At 36.9% G+C, this 22,134-nt stretch overlaps 1 protein-coding gene across 1 annotated transcript in view; it reads left to right on the forward strand.

The window, feature by feature from the left end:
* Nucleotides 1-22,134, forward strand: part of spock2 (SPARC (osteonectin), cwcv and kazal like domains proteoglycan 2) — a 42,199-nt gene that overhangs the window by 9,104 nt on the left and 10,961 nt on the right. The window contains exons 2-6 of the mRNA XM_055170214.2: nucleotides 6,908-6,953; nucleotides 13,396-13,510; nucleotides 16,032-16,140; nucleotides 16,755-16,869; nucleotides 18,926-19,045. Of these exons, the coding sequence (XP_055026189.1) occupies nucleotides 6,908-6,953; nucleotides 13,396-13,510; nucleotides 16,032-16,140; nucleotides 16,755-16,869; nucleotides 18,926-19,045 (505 nt within the window). The remainder of the gene's footprint in view (nucleotides 1-6,907; nucleotides 6,954-13,395; nucleotides 13,511-16,031; nucleotides 16,141-16,754; nucleotides 16,870-18,925; nucleotides 19,046-22,134) is intronic.

A 22,134-nucleotide genomic window follows, 5' to 3' on the forward strand; every position in this document is an offset into this window, starting at 1 on the left:
ATGGAAGGCCCTCCCATGACGCAAATTTCCGCTTGAATGTCTCGATGACTAGAATTCACGCGCGGCTTTCACGCACGAATGAAGCAAGTAAACGTTAAAATAAGTAAAAATGTTCAAACGGCAAACTAGACGCGGTAAACGCAATTTTGACTCCTTAAATGTGGCTGGTGTTAACCCACGGTTAGTCCTTCTAACCACAACCCCAAGCGACAATGGTAAAAAAAATTAGAAACCAATTCATAAAATGACACGAAAAAGACATTCTTGCTCATTAACATAAAAAAAGAGGAAAATCGTGTCAATGAACACAAATAAATAAATTAAATATTTCGTGACTATACCACAAAATTCTTTGAGATTGAAGGATGAAGGGTGATGTGTGTCAAGTGTGAGACCTCAAAAAGTCAAGAAATGTGCATCTCTCGTGCATCAAAATGCATTCTGTAACTCTTGTATCTGACAACAGATGCTTTCAGTCTCAGTTGTATGTTTAATTTAAAGGCCAAAGTCAGTGACAAATGCTCTCAGCGAAAAGTCAGCTCTGTTCTTTTCACACTCTCTCCAGACAGTCTGGGTCTAGAGTTTTACCCTGGAGCAGCAGCTTGCCTTTCTCCTCTCAGCTTTACAAAAACCTACTGGCTGGCAGGCCTCTGAGCTTTTTCCTCCACATGAGGAATGGCAGGATATGTTCACAGTCAAGGGAGTGGGCTGTTAGCGGAGCTTTTTGATGCACTCGTGTACGGTTAATCTGAAAATCCCAGTCGGAAAGGCCTCATGCATAAATCAAGTAGGAGGCCGTGCATGCCTGTCAGCTATAACCGTGGTGTGACAGTGAAAACATAGTTTGGAAGGTACTGATAATAATACAGCGCCTGTTTCTCTCTCGATTCGCGGAACGTGACTGATTACAATCGGAGTCAAAGGAAGGACGGATGTGTGGGACCTCAGCATCATCCACCGCCTGGGGTGTTTATGAACTGTGAGGAGCCTGCGTGATTTCTGCCAACATCGTGGTGTGATAAAAGTGTGGGTGTGAGGCCGCTGTGAGGTCATCACAACCAGGATCCCTCCTGCTTTTATCAATTATGGAAGACTGAGGGCCTTAAACAAGCATTAATTATGAGCACGGCATGCAAAATTTGATTTCCTTATAAGTCCCGAAACTGAAAAAAGGCAAAATGGTGACACCTTAATGTCCAATGCCTGACATGAAATGAAACAGACAGTGAGGTGGGAGGCTACAGGCTGAAATCGAAATTAGTCATAACAAGAAATTTCGGATTAATGTAATTGGTGAGTTCGTAGTAAAAACCACTGAATTGCCTTGAAATGTTCGGCTTTGCTTGATGCATTAATGTAATTTTCACTAAAACAGGAAGTTTGGGTGTGGAATGTTGAGTGGCTCCTCCCCCTTTTAAAATAATAGCCAATAGCGTTTAGTTTCCCACACATACTTTAATCAAATGAGAAGCTGAAGTCCAGAATGATGTTTATGTCTATATATCCACCCTCATGTTGTTTCAAACCATATGTTTTCTGCAGAAGAAAGAAAGTCAATAAACCCGCATTTCATATTGATGTTTCCTGATATGTGTTTGCTGGATGTCCCAAACGTTTCCGCAGCAGAGTGCAGTGGTGCATTCCTGCATACCACTTGCTGTCTATCTGCATTGTGATGTAACTGTCAAGCATGAGTGGAAAAGAAATATCCAGTTCACCCACTAACTGATGCTCAAACACACGCAGACACGTGTATGTTTCACTCTTCATCCTTTTCTAAAGTGCCAATCAAATCCTTATTTTTCCACATAAACATACACCGGTGTTATCAGGGCCTCTAAATCACAGTTGATTTTACAGAGTGCATGTTCAGACGTGTTGGATTACATGGCAGTGATGTGAGGGATAAAAGAGTTGTCAGTCAGCACAGGAGGGGGCAAGACACTGTGATGTTTTTCGTGAGACGGTGGTCCTCTGAGACATACCCCTGCCAGCCTTAACTCAGGTCAAAGCAAAGATGAGCTGACTCTGGATGTAGGAGGTGCTCATCCACAGATGCTACCTAGACTTTGATGAGTTTACAGTATGCTGTCAAACAAACAAAAAATGTCATTGTCATTGGTCAGACAAACAGAAAGTCTCACCCCAAACTCGTCTTTTTGGACCATTAAACGGACACTCCACTTTTTTTAAAAAAAAATGCTAATTTTCCAGCTCCCCTAGAGTTAAACATGTGATTTTTACAGTTTTGGAATCCATTCAGCTGATCCCCGGCTCTGGCGATACCACTTTTAGCATAGCTTAGCACAATCCATTGAATCTTATTAGACCATTAGCATCGCACAAAAAATAACCAGAGAGTTTCTATATTTTTCCTATTTAAAACTTGACTCTTCTGTAGTTACATCTTTTACTAAGACTGACAGAAAATTTAAAGTTGCGATTTTCTAGGCAAATATGGCTAGGAACTATACTCTCATTCTGGCGTAATAATCAAGGACATTGCTGCTGTAACATGGCTGCAGCAGGTGTAGTGATATTACACACTGCCTGAAAATAGTCCCCTGCCATTGAAAGTTACTATGGGGACTACTTTCGGCTGCTGCGCAACATCACTACGCCTGCTGCAGCCATGTTACAGCTGCAAAGTCCTTGATTTTTATGCTAGAATTAGGGTACAGTTCCTAGCCATATCTGTCTAGAAAATCACAAGTTTTAATTTTCTGTCGGTCTTAATACACAATGTAACTACAGAAGAGTCAAGTTTTAAATGGAAAAAATATCGAAACTCTTTGGTCATTTTTGAGTGTGATGCTAATGGTCTAATCAGATTCAATGGATTGTGCCAAGCCATGCCAAAAGTGGTACCACCAGACCTGGAGATCAGCCGAATGGACTCCAAAACGGCAAAAATCAAAATGCTTAACTCTAGGGAAGCTGGAAAATGAGTATTTTTTTAAAAAAGTGGAGTGTCTCTTTAAAAATTACTGCATGCACGACCGTTGGTATAAGCTTGCATCATACTTTCCCATTTATAAAAAATAAAGATATTTTCTATATCACTGTAAAGAAGTCAAGACCTTGATGATGGTGATATCTTGTGATGGCGGTGATATTACATTTAAAGGGGATGATGATGATGATGATATGTTATGGCAATATCTCTGTTAGTGGTGGCAATATTTCTCTGCTGTGACTCATCCTTGCCTCTTTTCAGAGAGGGTAAACGCGTTTATGTGACACAATATTTTCGCACTCACTGGGTGTACCACTCTCATACAAGCAGCAAAAAGTGCATATCTAAACATTTTCAGGTTGTGTTGCCATGGATGGTTGCTTTAATTTGCATAATCTAAAGATAAGAAATAAGCGACCCTTGAGATGGCTTCACTACCCTTGTAGAGCATTAGATATTCACTGATATAGACATCTAATATGTCAGTAGACCACACAGTATCTCATTTGCAAAGACAGCAGAAACAGACTTAAATAATGCAGATATCAGGGAATCAATATCTAGGATGTCCACCGCCATATATTATTGCTCTTAAGCACTGCAGTAGTAAGTCAGTGGTCTTTTACAGCATGAGTTTATTTCTTCTGACAGGGTTGTGTCATATTAGGGACAAGCGTGAATCAGTGTTTATAATGCGTTTTATTGTAATTGATCCAGGAGAGATATTAAACAAATGTTGGGGTGTTAAGTTTAAATCCAATTGGAAGTGTTGGTTAAAAGCAGAAACCAACTGCTCTTAAAGGCATATTAACCTGAAAAAAATTTTTTTGACTTCATTTGTTCACTATGTTGTTCTGGACCTTTTCTTCTGTTTGACACAAGAGATATTTTGATGGATGGTGGTGCCCACACGGGTGACGGTGGCCACTGACTTTCATAATACACTCTCAGAAAAAGGGTTCACTTTGGTACCTATAAGGTGCATATTGGTACCTCAAGGGTACCAAAATTGTACATATGACCTTTTCAAAAGGTACCGTCCCATTGACAACTTTTTTTTACCTTTTTTTCTGAGAGTGTAGAAAAAACAAATACTATGGAAGTCAATGGGGACCATCAACTGTGTGCCTAACAAAATATCTTTGTATTAAACAGGATAAAGAAACACATAGGTTTATAACAACATGAGGGTGAGTAAATGATGACAGAATTTTTGGTGAACAATCTTTAACTATATGTATTAAAGGGCATACTTGAAGGATTTTTTGTATGTGTTGTAAATTACAGCAGTGGTTATATACAGTATATACCCAACACAATCTCACGGCGGGTCGTGTTGTAGTCACGAAATATTTAATTAATTTATTCGTGTTCATGGACACGGTTTTCCGCTTTTTTTGTGCCATTGAGCACGAATGTCTTTTCGTGTCAGTCACCATGAATTTCTATAAATAGTTTTTTGTGTTCGTGGTTCAACTTTTCGTCTCATTTTATGGATTGTTTTCTCATTGTTCTTTCCTTTTTTTACCATTGTCGTTTCAGACATCCTCACCCAAACCCCAAGGGAAAATTGTTTTAAAATCGAAAGAAAAACCAACCTGATCTCACAAATTTCCGTGAAATAGTCACGCATTATTTTACTCAGTTTTGCGTGACATTGTCACATATTTTCACCATTTTACATGCCCCTGCCACAACTCTCTTTTTCGTTTCACGTACTGGTTACTCAACTGTTTTTCTTATTTTTAAACAATTGTCGCTTCAGTTTGGGGTTAGGTTTGCTGTTTGTGTTAGGATGTCATTTAAAGTATTGGTTTATATTATTTTTTCGTATGCTTTTAAACCATTGTCGCCTGACGTTATGGTTAGAGTTGGGTTTGGGTAAGGATGTCATTTTATGTTCTAACCACTGATCTATATAAATGACTGGATTGCGCATGACGTCACACTTGTGAAGCCACCGCGCCGCCATGTTGGTATACCCAAACGTTCTATTAAATCAATGGACGTTATCAGATTTTAATGATAAAACATCACTTTACTAGTCTTCGTTTTTATATCTGAAGTTAACATGTACATTATTTCAACGCAAACGTCCTAAGCATGTATAGTTATTTACTGAAAGTTGTACATTTTAGTTTTTAATCAGTTATTATACATTCATTTTTATTACAGTATCAGATCAGCAGACAGACGGCAGCATATTATTAATGACAAACGTGCTCATTCTGAAATCTAAATAAATAATCATGCTTTGTACCGTATGTGCATGCAGTAATTTGCTGGTTTTGTAATTATGTTATGAAAACTTACAAGTTACCTAAACTTATTTAGAGAAATAACGCTGACTGTGCAGCTGAATGTCAAAAAAAACTTTATTTATACCCGTGTCAGTAACAGAATGCAGCAGACACACTCTCCGTAACCGTTTTTTTATAAATCCATTATCCTGCCCGATTAAAACATAAACATGGCAAATAACACCAGAATTAACAAATAATTTACGTACACATATCCAAAAAATTTATCTTGTGTGACTGATACGCTGTAAAGGGGGTAAATTTAGATCATGATTTTGAATGGAAGTCAGTGACGCCCTCTCCCGGTTGGGTATACCAAGATGGCCGCTCGAACTCTGCGCTGGCTTCACCTCACGCTGTTAACGTCAAGCGCTCTATGCGCGGTCCAGTCATTTGTATGGATCAGTGGTTCTGGCCCCAAACCGAAGCGACAATTTTCAGAAAATAATAAAAACAGTTGAGTAACCAATACGTGAAACTCTCACGGAAAAGAAAGTCGTGGCAGTGGCACGTAAAATGGTGGAAATACGTGACAATGCCACGCAAAACTGAGCAAAATAATGTGTGACTATTTTATGTATTTTGTGAGATCAGGCTGAGAAAAACATGTAGAAACCAATACATAAAATTACATCCTAAACCAAACTCCAAATTTAACTCCAAGCGACAATGATTTAAAAATAGAAAAAACAATAAGGAAAACAAAACATAAAATGACACGAAAAAGAAAGTCGTGCCACGAACACGAAAAACTGTAAAAGACATTCGTGTCCATGAACACAAATAACTTAATTTGAATGTTTTGTGGCTATAACGACTTGCCGTGAGATTGCATAAAAGTATATGTTATTATTAAACCAACTAATCATATAGCCTTTGTATGCATCACTTCAACAGCCACTTGACTTGTGATTGCAGAAATAATAATTTATTGCCCTTTTGTAGTTGACAAAGCCAAAATCAATCAATTTGTAATTTCACCTCCTATTTACACTAACAGCAAACTCAAAGAGACCACTACAAGATAAATTACCACTGATAAATAAAGTTCACTGCTATTATTTATCGCTATACTGCAATATTTCAAGTGCTATGAGCACCAAGTGTATAATTATTTCAAAGCAACTGCCTGTTTTATTAGAACACATGGGAGATTATTACAGATGTATTCAAAGCTCTGCCCAGGAGGCAAATAGATGTTTAAAGCAGTTGGAGTCTGTCTTTGTTTTCTTGAAAGTTACTCCTCGGAGATGCATCTCTCTCCTCTAACTGTCTGCTCCTCTTTTCTCTTTTATTCATCTTCCTCACATTTCACCAGGAAGTGGAGGTTAGTAGTGCTTGCCTCATGACTTTGCTTGTGTTTGATGTCTCTTTTGAAATGTCATGTACTGTAGTATTCTCCATCAAAGTTCTATAACCTGCTTTTTTACTACAGTCTGCGTTTAGTCATTTCACTTTACATTTCGTACATCCTTATTTATCTCGTTCCTCTCTCTGTTCCATTCAATCTTAGTGCTTATCACCATTAAAATATGTGATTATATGTGTAAATTTTGGATTGTATTGATAAAAGATTGAGTCTTTTGACTACAGGCTTAGCTTGTGCACGATTCAATAGCACATTGACTGACAACTGTTTTTTCTCTGTCAGGACGATTACATCAGATCATGGGATGAAAATCAAGGCTCAAATGAAAGTAAGTCATCTTTAATATTATTACTAATAGTATATTTTCTATATTGTAGACCATCTATTTAAGTACCCAAATCCAAATGTTACCAGATAAGCAACAATGTTAAAATTTACCATGCAGGTTTAGGTATCAGGCTTTGGCTGTGCATAAATGAAATGGCACATCAAAGCACATTGTCATTTTTTTCCATGTCTTATTTTATTTTAGCTGAATGAATGAACATAGTAACTGTGTAAAGGTGATTATTAAAGATTAAATATATGCAAGAAAGAAAGGTCCAATCAAAATTATATATTGTATGCAAATATTACGACTTATAACAATGCCTTACAAATGTACAGTCAAAAATGCTGGATTGTTTCAACCTATGGTTGGGTTAAATGTGTACAAACATAACTGTTAGTTAAAAACTACCCTAGGACATATATTTGATCCAGCCATCCCAGAATTTTGGGTTTAAACTAATTAGAATAGGTTAATTTGAACCCAACAGTTAGGTTTGTCTATATTTTACACAACCATGGGTAAAATCAACCCAGTATTTTTTTGGAGTGTGTAATGCTTTCAAAAACCAAAAATTTCAGACAAATAACTAGGATATAAAAGTTTAAAGGTATTGCGGAAGATTTTCTTTGGTCCTCTTAGTTGTCAATCAGGAGTGTTGCGCAATTGCATTTTTTAAAAAGTGGAAAAGGCGGTTCTTTTCTAAAATTCGAGAAAATCCTCCACTATATGTAGTCCAAAAATTGTCAATATGGGGTGGTTTACTTTCAGAAATACACCTTTGCACCTAAAAAGTTCACATTAGTACCTCAGTACATATTGGTAGCAAACAGTGGCGGCCGGTGACTTCTTTTTTCGAGGGCGCTCGATGCGAAGTTCGTCACAACATGTATGTAGCCCGTCATGTGTGTGGTTCCTTTTTTAAAAATAAGTGTTCTGCACTTAGGAAGATCCTGTGTGCATCACGTGTCTTGTCAAAATAAGTGCCTGCTGCAGATGCATCTAAAGGGGTTTATGATAAAAGAGACACTCGCGTTGCCAGATACTCATATAATCTCATGCGTAATCAAAGTTTACTGTTAAGGGAGTGTCTTGCGTGTATTTTGTGAACGTGAGCGTCTCTTTTATCATAAACGGTTTTGACGCGTGTGTGGCAGGCACTTATTTTAACAAAACACGTGATGCACATGGTTCACATGACGCAACAAACACGTATTTTGAAAACGCAAGCCACACACATGACACTCCGAACACTTATTTTGAATTAGCGCCCTTGGATGAGCAGTCATGAGCCGCCACTAGTATCAAAGAGTGCATATTAATACCTTAGAGTTAAGGGCTGTTCACATCATAACGATAACTATAACAATAAATATACGAGCGTCCACATCATAACGATAACGTTATGCTAATTCGCACACGTGCACGGCACTCACGCAAATCACTTGCCTTTAATGGCATTAACTAATATTGGGTATTTCTTTTAATGAAAACTTTTGCAATTGTCACTGAATATGTTAATATGCTGTTCTTGTTGCATTTACACAGCGGGTAACCAGCAGATGTCTTCAATGCATTACGTAGTAACTCTAAACAGTGAATCTAGTAGTTTCTGTAATAATATCTTACCTTCTAGCGTAGTCAGTGTGGGAGGAAAAATACATTACGTAGTGAATTTCACAGCAACTGCATAATTTTATGTTATGGAACTCAGCAATGAGCTTCTCCACTGTCGTTGCAAGTGCACGTGCACTTGAAGTTCAAATAGATTTGATTGGCTGTCAAGGGTTTATGGTTCATCAGGTGTGAAAAAAACGCTCAGAAAGTGATCCCAACGATATCGTTCATTGTATCTTTATTGTTAGTCAAAACTATATTTTTTATAGTTATCGTTATAATGTAAACGGCTCTTTACAGTACATATTGGTACAGATGTATACATATCTGTGCTTAAATGGTACATAGGACCTTTTTTAAGTATACTGCCCCAGTGACAGCTAGAGACGATATTTTTACCATTTCTTCTGACAGTAGGCTATATATGTTAGGGTCTTGATCCAAGAATGTTTCATTACAAAGCACTGTAGTTAGGCTATAATAGGAGGATTTGGTCAGTCTTTTTTAGCATTTGTGTTGGTTTGTCACAGCTGAGAGTCCTTCTTTTCTCCTTGACTGCCAAACACTAATTGCTTACACAAGAGATGAGGTCATCCCTCATCATAGTGTGCTCGAGTAGAGTGAAGGCCCGGGCACATTTGAACATTGTGTCTTCATTTTCAGTAAAAACGAAGTCCTCAGAATAGGGGAGTCCATTAGCAAATATTTCAGGATGTAATTAATGGATAATTGCTGGTTCTACTGAAGGCCCAGTAAGAGCACTGAAGCCTTGATTTAGCACTGAATGACATTAGCTTTGTTCCTTTAATGCACATATTCACTTAATCTTCATACTGTATGTTCAGAGCGGAGGTCCATGAACCGTTTCAGAGTTTAAACTAAAGTTTATTGAGATCCTGTCACTACTCCCACCTCAAATCTTTTGTTTGAAACTTATTCAATGAAGTTATTTTCTCATGCAATTAGTGAACTGTCGACAAAACATTTGACAAAAGTGTTAGAGAGAGAGCATGCATACATACCAGAGGAAATATGACACTTTAAAGGAATAGTTTCCATGGACGAAAGGGTTTGTAAATCATTTTGGGGGACACTATGTCTTTAAGAATTTATACAATAATGCAACTAATGTTAACAAACACAACCTTATTGTCAGGCATTGTTCTAGCCAGCATGTTTTATAATATAATAATGTTGATGGTAATAAGATTAGATAAACATATAACATATATGAATATTAGTTCTACTTTGTTTTGGTGGCTGATTGATCATCAATTATTTATGATTTTATTTATAGCTTTTATAACAGGAACAGAGCATCTGCTCTTCCTTTTCCTAATTTTCCTCCAGCAGACATGCTAACCGAAATTCCCAAAGAGCCTCATTTACAGCGGATTCTTAGACGATCTGGTTCTTACCTTTTTAATGAGGAACGAATTTCCATTTTACATGTTATCAGTGCAATGGCTGTCACATAGTATCAGAACAAATTCACGTGATGTATCAATTGCACCAACATAAAATGAATGAGAAAAAGGCCACCTTTGTTCATCCATTTTTCTTTTGTGCACTTAGAGGATTTTGCTGACAAATTGCAATGGCATTTATGGTTTCTGCCAGTAAAACGGTATTTCGGAATGGTATGTGGCTGGGATAATACAGAATTGTACACGCTGAGAGCATTCGACCAATATCATTACCTCATTTTTTGGCGTTTAGCGGCTTTTCCATCTGAGCACTTCATATACCACTTTAGCTGGAGAATAAATGTGAAGATCATCACCACATTCACAGATTTGACATATTGTTGGTATTGTTCACTTAAATTCTGCTTGGTTATTTTTAAACCCAATGCCGGATAAATATTGGACAGAGTACATGTTGGTTTAAAAAATAAACATATGCTGGGTTGTTGTTAACCCAACCATGAGTTGAAACAACCCAGCATAGGTTTATTGATTAGCCTAACATGTGTTCTGTCCAATATTTACCCAGCATTGAGTTAAAAATAACCCAGCAGAATTTAGAGTGTTGTCAAGCAGCATGTACAAATTATTCACAAGCACTCTTTTTTATCCCAATGTGCGTGGTTGTATAAAGAGTTTATCAGTATTTTATAGAGTTAATTTGTAAGTTAATGAAGAGATCATGAGAAAGTAAACAATGCTTCAGTTTATCCGCAGGATTTCTTGTGTAAACAGCATATGTGTACATTTTCATAATGCTGGTCCTGACTGCTGATATAAATATTGGTTGCATTAGCTCAGGCTTTGGCTGGGCTTTGATATCGAGTCAGTGGCTCCTTGATTCCACTCTGCGCCTGTAATGATCACATTAAATGGTGCCATGTGTGTAAATAAAGGATAAGGGAGGTGGCGCAGCAGTGACTAGCTGAGAGTCCTCGGATCTCTAAGCCGAATTTGGCATCGCTCAAACATAGGAATCTACATAAAGTGTTTTATAGTGCTCAAACTCAAAGGGCAAATGCTCATAAAACACTTTAGAAACAGAAAAGAGACAGAGAGGAGTGTGGTGAATGTGGACAGAAAGTGTTGTCTTTTTTCAGAATACTTACATGAGCTTCTAATCAGTCTTCACTCTAGAGTTGGACTGTTGCTATAGCAACATCATCATCATTCTTCTGTTCACGTTAATTTGCTTGAGACTGTAGTGAGACGTACAGATCAGTCCTGTGCCATGTTAAGATCAAGATAATCTGTTAATCTTAAAATAATGATTCTCATTCATTGAGGGTTATAATGTTACTGATATAGTTGTTATAATAATAAGATGTGTGAATATTTGAATTTGGGTATAAGGTGTTGATGGAGAACTGGAGAATCTTTAAAACCATGTTATGTCTGTTTGTGTCCTGCTAATGGTCGGTTGCTGTTAAATTGTTACACAATTTTGACTTTTTTTTCTCAAGATCAAAGGATGCTTGTCATCGGATGCATCCTTTGCTTAAAGGATTAGTCAATTTTCTTAAAATTCAGATAATTTACTCACCACCATGTCATCCAAAATGTTGATGTCTTTCTTTGTTCAGTCGAGAAGAAATTATGTTTTTTGAGGAAAACATTCCAGGATTTTTCTCATTTTAATGGACTTTAATGGACGCCAACACTTAACAGTTTTAATGCAGTTTAAAATTGCAGTTTCAACGGAGTTTCAAAGGACTCTAAACGATCCCAAACGAGGCATTAGGGTCTTATCTAGCGAAACGTTGTCATTTTTGGCAAGAAAAATAAAAAATATGCACTTTTAAACTCCAACTTCTCTTCTTCCTCCTGACGAGCCAGCGCGGCCCTTACGTAATTGCGTAATGCCGTGGAAAGGTCACGTGTTACACATTTGAAACGCACATTTGCGGACCATTTTAAACAATAAACTGACAAAAAGACATTAATTAGTATCATTCGACATACAACAACGTCGGAACGTTCCTTTTTCTCCACAATTGTAAACACTGGGGCGTAGTTTCGATACATCATTCATGACCTCTTGACGTGATGACGTATTACCTGAGGTCGCGCTGGCTCATCACACACCCAGAGGAAGACGAGAAGTTGTGGTTTAAAAGTACATATTTTTAATGCCAAAAAATGACAATCGTTTTGCTAGATAAGACTCGTTTGAGATTGTTTAGAGTTCTTTGAAACCGCAATTTTAAACTGCATTAAAACTGTTAAAATGAGAAAAATCCTGGAATGTTTTCCTCAAAAAAAACAAAAAAAAAACAATTTCTTCTCCACTGAACAAAGAAAGACATCAACATTTTGGAATTGCAGTTTAAAATTGCAGTTACAAAGGACTCTAAACAATCTCAAATGAGGCATAATAGTGAAACAATTGTCATTTTTGGCAAGAAAAATAAAAAATATGCACTTTCAAACACAACTTCTCTTCTTCCTCCGGCTTTGTGACGAGCCAGCGCAACCCTTACGTAATTGCGTAATGACGTGGAAAGGTCACGTGTTACATATATGAAACGCACATTTGCGGACCATTTTAAACAATACTGACACAAAGACATTAATTAGTATCATTCCACATAAAAGCGGTCCTTTTTCTCCACAATTGTAAACACTGGGGCGTAGTTTCGCATACATCATCCATGACCTCTTGACGTGATGACGTATTACCTGAGGTCGCGCTGGCTCATCACACACCCAGAGGAAGACGAGAAGTTGTGGTTTAAAAGTACATATTTTTAATTTTTCATGCCAAAAAATGACAATCGTTTCCCTAGATAAGACCCTTATGCCTTGTTTGAGATTGTTTAGAGTCCTTTGAAACTGCAATTTTAAACTGCATTAAAACTGTTAAAATGAGAAAAATCCTGGAATGTTTTCCTCAAAAAAAAAAAACAACAACATAATTTCTTCTCGACTGAACAAAGAAAGACATCAACATTTTGGATGACATGATGGTGAGTAAATTATCTGGATTTTTTTTAAGAAAATGGACTAATCCTTTAAGGTGTATACTTCTTGCATGTTAGAAACTGGCTATGATTTACTCAAAAATAAAATTAATAAAAAGGGTTAACTGTTCATCTACTGTAGGGAAGGGTATGGTATTTTTTACATTTTTAAACTCCAAATCTGTAAGCTTTTAGTAAACAAAACATTTATTCTTGTTGTATAAACTCTAAATACTTGTTGTACAAACATAATATTTAATTTAATGCCAAGACACAGAGTAGTTTAGGGCTTGGCCTCAGCCTCAGTTACTAATACACAGTAGATAGTTGAATCACTACAGCTTACTATAAAATGTACAGTGACTATATGTAACTAACAAATAAGGTTAATCTCTGCAGATGTTGATACCACTAAAGATCCTTGCCAGAAGGTGAAGTGCAGTCGACACAAGGTGTGCGTTGCCCAGGGCTACCAGCGTGCTGTGTGCGTCAACCGCAAGAAGCTGGAGCACAGGTGAGAGCCTTTTACTTAGAAGAAAGGACTATCTCTCTCTATCTCTCTCTGTCCCCCACAACATGAGTATGAGTAAATAATAACTCAATTATTGTGTGAACTATCCAACTGACAAACATGCATTTACTATGTGTGTTGGGGTTATGAGAAACAGTATATAGTTTGATTCATCAAATAATATGTGTTTGAAATCAATTTATAAATAATATTGGCATCGTAGTGCTCCTGTTTAGCTCAGTGGTAGAGCATTGTGTTAGCAGCGCAAAAGGTCATGGGTTTAAGGAACACACATACTCATTAAAAAATAATGTATACCTTGTTATCTTTTTGGATAAAAGCGTTTGCCAAATTCATGTAAATGTCAAATATTCTTTATGACATTGCTTGTCAAATGAACATTAATGTTTCATTAATATTTCTGAATGTGTGTGTCTGTCAGTGTAATAAATATGAATTAAACCATGCACCTGCTCAATGACAGCACTGTTTACTTACTAAATTTAAATCTGAATATTAACATGATATTTAACTTGGCCTTTAAGAACTTATTACATATACAGTACTGTGACACCACCAGACTTCTTGTTTTAGAAGTTTTAATGTCCATCCATATTTATTTTTTAATCTATTTTATTAAGATACAAACAGAAAATAGAGGAAATATGTACAAAAAAATAATTTTCAGGATTAGATGTCTTTAGGCATCGTCTGTGTTTAGTGTGACTTCTCTTGGAACTAAACACATCTTCAAAGTTTTTGAGCAGAATGAAGTTAAAAGACAATTAGAAATTAGGATTTAATTTTATTTAGGTTTACACTAAAACCTTGACACCAGTTTACATTTTTTTTAGTTTTGATACTATATAGGCATTTTCTGTATTTTCTGGATGTAATTTGAAAACTAACCTAAATATATTTAAATTAATTTAGTATTAAACGTCCTGTTAACATAAAAATTGCAAACACACTGAAAAAAATGATTCATTGAATTTAATCAATTTTTTTAAGGTAAGTGGTTGCAATAAATTTAAGCTACATTTAAACAAAAGTTTTATATTTTATTTTACTTTACTAATCTTTTTTGTTTAAATGTAGCTTAAATAAATTGATTGCAACCACTTACCTTAAAAAATTGATTAAATTCAATGAATCATTTTTTTCAGTGCAATGTAAATAAAATTACTTCCCATAAACAAAATATAACCATGATTAAAGGTGCCAAAGAATGCATTGAAATAATATATAAAATTGTTCGTTGATATTTACATAGAAGGTATATAATTTATTAAGTGCAAAAATTATCCAGAAATTTAACATGTCCATTTACAACCCTAGGATTTGTCTTTTGAATGAAATGGTCTATTTTTGCCCTATTAGGAAGGGTCATGAATAATAATGTAGAGCTCTGCTTTGAGGCTCAGTAGCTCACATTAGTAAACAGACCTTATATGTTTGAGCCTGTATCAGATGAAAATGCAGATTTTGAGGAACAACTAATTGTTTGGGGATTGTTACTGGACGTTTCTGAGTGGTAAGTTTGTGTTTTGTTTTTTGCAGTAAGGACCTGCAAAACATAAGTCAAGAACTTCAGGCTAAACGCTAGCATATAGCATTAATTTGCATGTAGCGCTAACTCAGTCACAACTATTTTTTCCATTTTAACAACTTTGTAATTAATTGAATGTGTAATTTAATGTTGGGGCGTACATCTTGACTGTGATGTCACAGTCGGTGTTTTGTCTAGATTAGCCTGTTTTTCAGCAGTGTTTTGCGTTCACGAGGTTTACATAAAAATAAGGAAACAAACGCGTTTGAGGCTCACGATCTGTCATTATCATGTACAGAGCTTTTATTATTCATCTATGTCTGCAGTAGATAAATACAGTTTGTATTCTTTGGTACCTTTAAAAATCCCCTTCACTGTTAGATGTATAACATCACCTAATGTGGGAAATAAAGCAAAATGAATTGGACACAAACAGTATCATATTTAAAGGAACAGTGTGTAGGATTGTGGCCAAAACTGGTACTGCAATCAAAAAACTTGTGGCTAAAACTGGTACTGCAATCACACAACTGGGGGCCAATACACAACATGACAACATAAACATCAGTTAAGGGCTGCAACTCCACTTTTTAAATGACAATATCCCGGGTGGACCACTGTTGTCAGTGATATAAGTATTTGAAATGAAAATGATTTCTTAATGTCTAGTGACACATCAGGGTCTTTGATATAAAGATTAATTGATATAAATTTCCTTCATACTGTTCCTTTAAACATGTTAATACAGTCATGTGTTGTCTAGTTGTAAGGTACGGAGATTTAATCCCTAGGAGTTTGTTTTTATAGTAACTGAAATGTTCCATAGGCCAACCCTTAGGGGTTAATTTTCATTGTACGGTACCAGTCAATATGAACAACAGTGCTATTACCTTCAGTAAAAAACTGGCCAATGAAAGCACATTTGCATTTGAGTTTTACATAATAGATGTTGCTGTTGTTTTTAATTTTTGTCAGGTTAAAACAGCAGGTCATAAAGCAACAGCAGGAAAGCAACTGTAGGTCCTGCCCGGTGTCCTCTGCTGGCCCCGTTTGTGGTTCTGACGGTCACAACTACGCCTCACAGGTACTGCACACTGCATAGGGCTTATTCACCCTAGCTCTTTCCCCCAGCGGACATGATCAATTTCTCTGCAGTTCAGCTCATTTCTATACAATTGAATTTGTTAGATCAGGTGAAAATACACTACGCGACTAAGAGTATTCACACCCATACAACAAAATATGTTCCTGAGGGCTTAATTTCAAACTATAGGCATTGTTAGAGATGACTGCATGCTTCCATCTTGTGTGTATATGATTTTCTAAATGACTCATACTGTAGATCAATCTGCTTGGAGCAATATGGTAATGTTCTCCATTAAATCCTGTACTGTGGCCCTGGACATCTTCAGGAATCTTGTCTATGAAGATTCAGAGTGCACAGAGATGAAAGGGCCATTCTGTTGAATTATGTATTATCTCAATTATATCTGTTTTTAACCTTGTGAGGGAAGAAGTGAAGGTTGACGTCAGCTTTTCTTTAATGGAGATGTCATGTTTAGATGTCACGGATCATGAGTAATTGCTTTGTATCTTGGCTATAATTCATTCCTTTGAATTGGGGCATGTGATACTGGACAAGTGTTATAAGAGTGTTATCCTTTGTGTTGTGTGTCTGTGTGTGCACCTGTGAATCAGTGCAAACTGGAGCAGCAGGCATGTCTCACAGGGAAGGAGCTGAAAGTAAAATGTGCCGGTCTCTGCCCCTGTACCGCCACCGCGGCACCTACTACAGACACGGACAGCAAACATGGTATACATGCCACACACTGACAAACAATGCAATCTTGCTTTTTGAAGCTTGTTCAGCTGTTCTCCAAGAATAAAAAATATAAAAAAATAGTATAAAGCACAATAATAAGCTTATTTAAAGGTGCAGTGTGTAAATTTTAGTGGCATCTAGTGGTAAGGTTGTGAATTGCAACCAAAGGCTCAGTCCACTGCTCACGTCTTGCTTTTGAAACACATAGAGAAGCTACGGTAGCCGCCACCGGACAAACATGTCAAGTTTGTCCGTTAAGGGCTTCTGTAGAAACATGGCTGCACAAAATGGCGGCTTCCATGTAAGGGGACCCTCTGTTTATGTAGATAAAAAGGTCTCATTCTAAGGCAGGGGTGTCAAACATACGGCCCGCGGGCCGCATACGGCCCACAAAGGTGTCCAATCCGGCCCGCATGATGATTTATTAAATATGAAATACATATTTTAAAAACCCTTTCAGGCGGGTGTCTAGTTCGTTTATAATATGAGAGACTTGCGGAAAGCGGCAAAACGCGGAACATAGACTAAACGCGCTGCCCAAAAATCTTGCTGTTTTATTGTTACTGCTCCGCTAAAGATCCACTTATTCCGGTGATCCACTTCGTGTTTTCCCGACCGCTCCGCAGCATCTCTGTGTCCACTCTCTGCCTGGAGAGTAAAGACGACAGTTTCCCAAGTTCGTTGCATTAACAGGTAGATTAATTACATTAAATCAGTTGTTAAACAACAGAATTAGTAATTTGGAAGTTTGTTTATGTATTTCTTCCGGTAATGATTTGCTGTCTGTGTTTTAAAAGTGCTAACAAGTGCTAGCAAGCAAACAACAACAACAAAATAGCCACATTCTTATTAACGTTACAATACATGTCTAATCGATTTAATGTTCCCGATCAGATCTAAGTTAATATAAACACTAAATTTGCTGTTGTTGGCACACTTTGTAGACAAAAAATACAAAAAACACCAATGCCTTCACAAAACAACGACAGAGAACGGAAAGAGAGGCTGCTAAAGGCAGTTCAACATTGCAAACACGGATTCAAAGCTCCATCAAGCCAGCAGGTAAATCATATTGAATATTTAGCAGATTGTCACACTTTAATTCTTGTTATTATATTTCCCATTATAATCACATGCTAGTAATATAACACATCATAATATTTTATTAAAACCATAATAATAGTACCAACCCCCTTAGTGCCCTTTTTGGTTTGGGCCACTGCCCCATCTAGCATTTTCATTTTCTAAATGACTGTTCTCATTACAAATATATTCCAAAGAAAAGTGAATGATTTATAAATAATTTTGGCATTAAGGAATAATGCAAAAGAAGTTAAATTAAGGCTTTTCAACCTAAGGCCAGTGGATTTTGAACAGATGTAAATTTGTGTGTATAATATGTACAGTATAAGTGTGACCTTATGAAATGTAGTTTTCACAGAGCTGTGTGTTTCTCTAGTTTTCTTGCTGAACAAACAAATTAATTGGTTTGTTTAGTTAATATTAACACAATTATCAGCACTCTAAAGTTTAAAAAAAATATCCGGCCCTCACATCATGGCGTTATTTACCATCCGGCCCTCAGCCTAAAATGAGTTTGACACCCCTGTTCTAAGGCAATAAACACATACCGGTTCATTACGAAAGGTCTTCATACACCCCTGATCATTTAGTTTTGTATATTATTTTGCATTTCTGTCAAGAGATCCTTATAAAAATTACACACTGCACCTTTAAACCCGCTTGTAAATTACTTTGAGATTGCTGCAGTGCATTTGCCTTTCTTCACATCCCCTGAGCTGTTTGCAGCTCTGCCTACAGTAACAAAGGCTTTATTGATTTATCATCAGATTCTCGCTCTATGTCTTTCTTCTCATTTTGAAGATGTGCTGACTTTTGATTGTGTTTGATTTATATCTGTGAGTCCAAGAATTTTGCTTGTTCAGAAGGGCAATATTAGGACACTGTGCTTGAATTTTTATACCAACATCTGGCAACACCCCCTTACCTCCTTTGTTTCACTTTTTCTCTTCTCATCTTTCCGTAGAGAGTTGCACAGGGCAGGACCTGGCGGATCTAGGCGATCGCCTGCGGGATTGGTTTCAGCTGCTCCAAGGCAACGGCAAGCAGAACAACACAGGGAATCCTGCAGCCAGCTCGGCATCAAGTGAGACACTAATATCTGCTTAGACAGTGTTGTTATAGTGTTAAGTTACACATAGCATCCTCAAATACACATAAAGAATCAGATCAGCAGTACAAGGGATTCAAAAGTCTGAGACCACTATTATTTGTGATGTGCAGAATATTTTGATATATTCTTTTTCCATTACAAATAATATATGTAGTTGAAAGTTAAATTGATGTACATTTCAAAATTGATAATTTTTGGCTTAATTGACAGCATTTGTGCAAAACCTTATTTTTTATCCAAAGATGTAGATAAAATTGTAGTGAAGACATAAAGCAAAAAAGTAACATTTTCTTTGCTTTAAAATTTTTTGGATTCTGAAATAGTTTGAGTCTACAATAGATTTTAAATCTTTGACTTTTTAACCACACTATATACTATACACTCACCTAAAGGATTATTAGGAACACCATACTAATACTGTGTTTGACCCCCTTTCACCTTCAGAACTGCCTTAAATCTACGTGGCATTCATTCGACAAGGTGCTGAAAGCATTCTTTCAGAAATGTTGGTGCATATTGATAGGATAGCATCTTGCAGTTGATGGAGATTTGTGGGATGCACATCCAGGGCACGAAGCTCCCGTTCCACCACATCCCAAAGATGCTCTATTGGGTCGAGATCTGGTGACCATTTTAGTACAGTGAACTCATTGTCATGTTCAAGAAACCAATTTGAAATGATTCGAGCTTTGTGACATGGTACATTATCCTGCTGAAAGTAGCCATCAGAGGATGGGGACATGGTGGTCATAAAGGGATGCACATGGTCAGAAACAATGCTCAGGTAGGCCGTGGCATTTAAACGATGCCCAATTGGCACTAAGGGGCCTAAAGTGTGCCAAGAAAACATCCCCCCACCATTACACCACCACAGTGGTAAAAAGGCAGGATGGATCCATGTTTTCATTCTGTTTACGCCAAATTCTGATTCTACCATCTGAATGTCTCAACAGAAATCAAAACTCATCAGGCCAGGCAACTTTTTTCCAGTTTTCAACTGTCCAATTTTGGTGAGCTCGTGCAAATTGTAGCCTCTTTTTCCTATTTGTAGTGGAGATGAGTGGTACCCGGTGGGGTCTTCTGCTGTTCTGCCCATCCGCCTCAAGGTTGGGTGTGTTGTGGCTTCACAAATGCTTTGCTGCATACCTCGGTTGTAACGAGTGGTTATTTCAGTCAAAGTTGCTCTTCTATCAGCTTGAATCAGTCGCCCATTCTCCTCTGACCTCTAGCATCAACAAGGCATTTTCGCACACAGGACTGCCGTATACTGGATGTTTTTCCCTTTTCACACCATTCTGTGTAAACCCTAGAAATGGTTGTGCGTGAAAATCCCAGTAACTGAGCAGATTGTGAAATACTCAGACTGGTCCGTCTGGCACCAACAACCGTGCCACGGTTCAGTTTGGAGTTAAGGAAATTGTCTTGACCAGGACCACACCCCTAATGCATTGAAGCAACTGCCTTGTGATTGGTTGATTAGATACTTGCATTAATGAGAAATTGAACAGGTGTTCCTAATATTCCTTTAGGTGAGTGTATGTTCTCTGAGACTTCTTAAAGGGATAGTTTACCCAAAAATAAAAATTCTGTCATCATTTACTCAAACCTGTAAAAATGTATTTGTTCTGATGAACACAAAGTAAGATATTTTGAGGAATGTTTGTAAACAAACTGATCAGAGACTTTCACAGTATTATTTTTCTCTTACTATGGAAGTCAATGGGGCTTCTGATAGGTTTGGTTGCAAACATTCCTCAAAATATCTTACTTTGTGTTCATCAAAACAAAGACATTTTTTACAGGTTGGTAACAACATGAGGGTTAGTAAATAATGGCATAATATCATTTCTGGATGAACTATTCCTTTAAATATGGTTTTACAGAAGTTGCACTGCATTTTGCATAAAATTACCATAGGACTGATAGATTCAGAGCTATTTTATTTTGAATTGTTTCCATTCATGTAGCATTAAACCCATCACCAAACAGCACAAGCACCATACCCTCGAAAAGCAGTTTTGCTGAATTGGGCAATGCCAGTAGCTTAAGTACTCCATTTCCTCCTATTTCTTATTAAATGCAAGTTTAATGGCAAAAATATGGCCAGATTCACCATACGCCTCATCAGTTCTCAAACTAGCTGTGAACTGCCTATGCCTCTCCTGTGGCATGGTTTCTATTATTTGCTCCTGTTTGATTAAAAAAATGTCAGTTTCGGACCATTTGATATCCTTATGTCAATGATCCACAAATTATTGTGGAAAATTTAAATGGACTATTTATCCCTTGTTTGTGTTTGTCTGTAGGATCAGCATGTTGACAAACACAGACTAAACATAACCGTGTAAAAAAGCAAAAATACAGTGTCTGACCATGGGTTTTATTACTGTATCTCATGAAAAACATTTTAAAGCAATTTTGCATTTTTGAGGAATTCGGTTAAATTTCTCAGGAACTCATTCGGTCAGAAAGTAGCACAATATAGTATTTTCTCAAACACAGTCATATGCAAGTACATCATACAATGAAATGCAATGAAACTCATCACACACATTACAAGAAAATTATATAGATCAGATTAGTAATAAAAAGTAAGTAAAAAATTTAAAAAACTTTGAAAACTTTATTAAAATCACAAAAAATAAGATTAAAGGGTCACCTAATATGGCAAATTTTGGCTATATGGTGATAGTCTTAGGTGTCCCCAGAATGTGCCTGTAAAGTTAGGGGTCCAAATACCCTATAGATCATTTATTATACAATGTTGAAAAGGCCCATTTTTGGGTTTGCTGAAAAAGTGTTGTTTTGGTGTGTGTGTCTCTTTAAATGCAAATGAGCTGCTGCTGCTTCCCTCCCCGTTAACTGTTATCTATAGACGGTTTCATCGGACGCACGTGATACACGTCTGGATCGGAACCTTACTTCCGGTTTCGTTTTTTTAATGATCTGACTAGTTGCTAAACTGATCTCTTGAACAAATGTTTTGGTTTCCTAGGTAATCTATGTGTTGTTTTGTTTGCTTGTTGTTATTTATTCTTAGCGGAGTTTACCGGAAGTTACGT

The sequence above is a fragment of the Misgurnus anguillicaudatus genome, chromosome 11 (assembly GCF_027580225.2).
Source record: "Misgurnus anguillicaudatus chromosome 11, ASM2758022v2, whole genome shotgun sequence".
In the NCBI taxonomy this organism is placed as follows: Eukaryota; Metazoa; Chordata; class Actinopteri; order Cypriniformes; family Cobitidae; genus Misgurnus; species Misgurnus anguillicaudatus.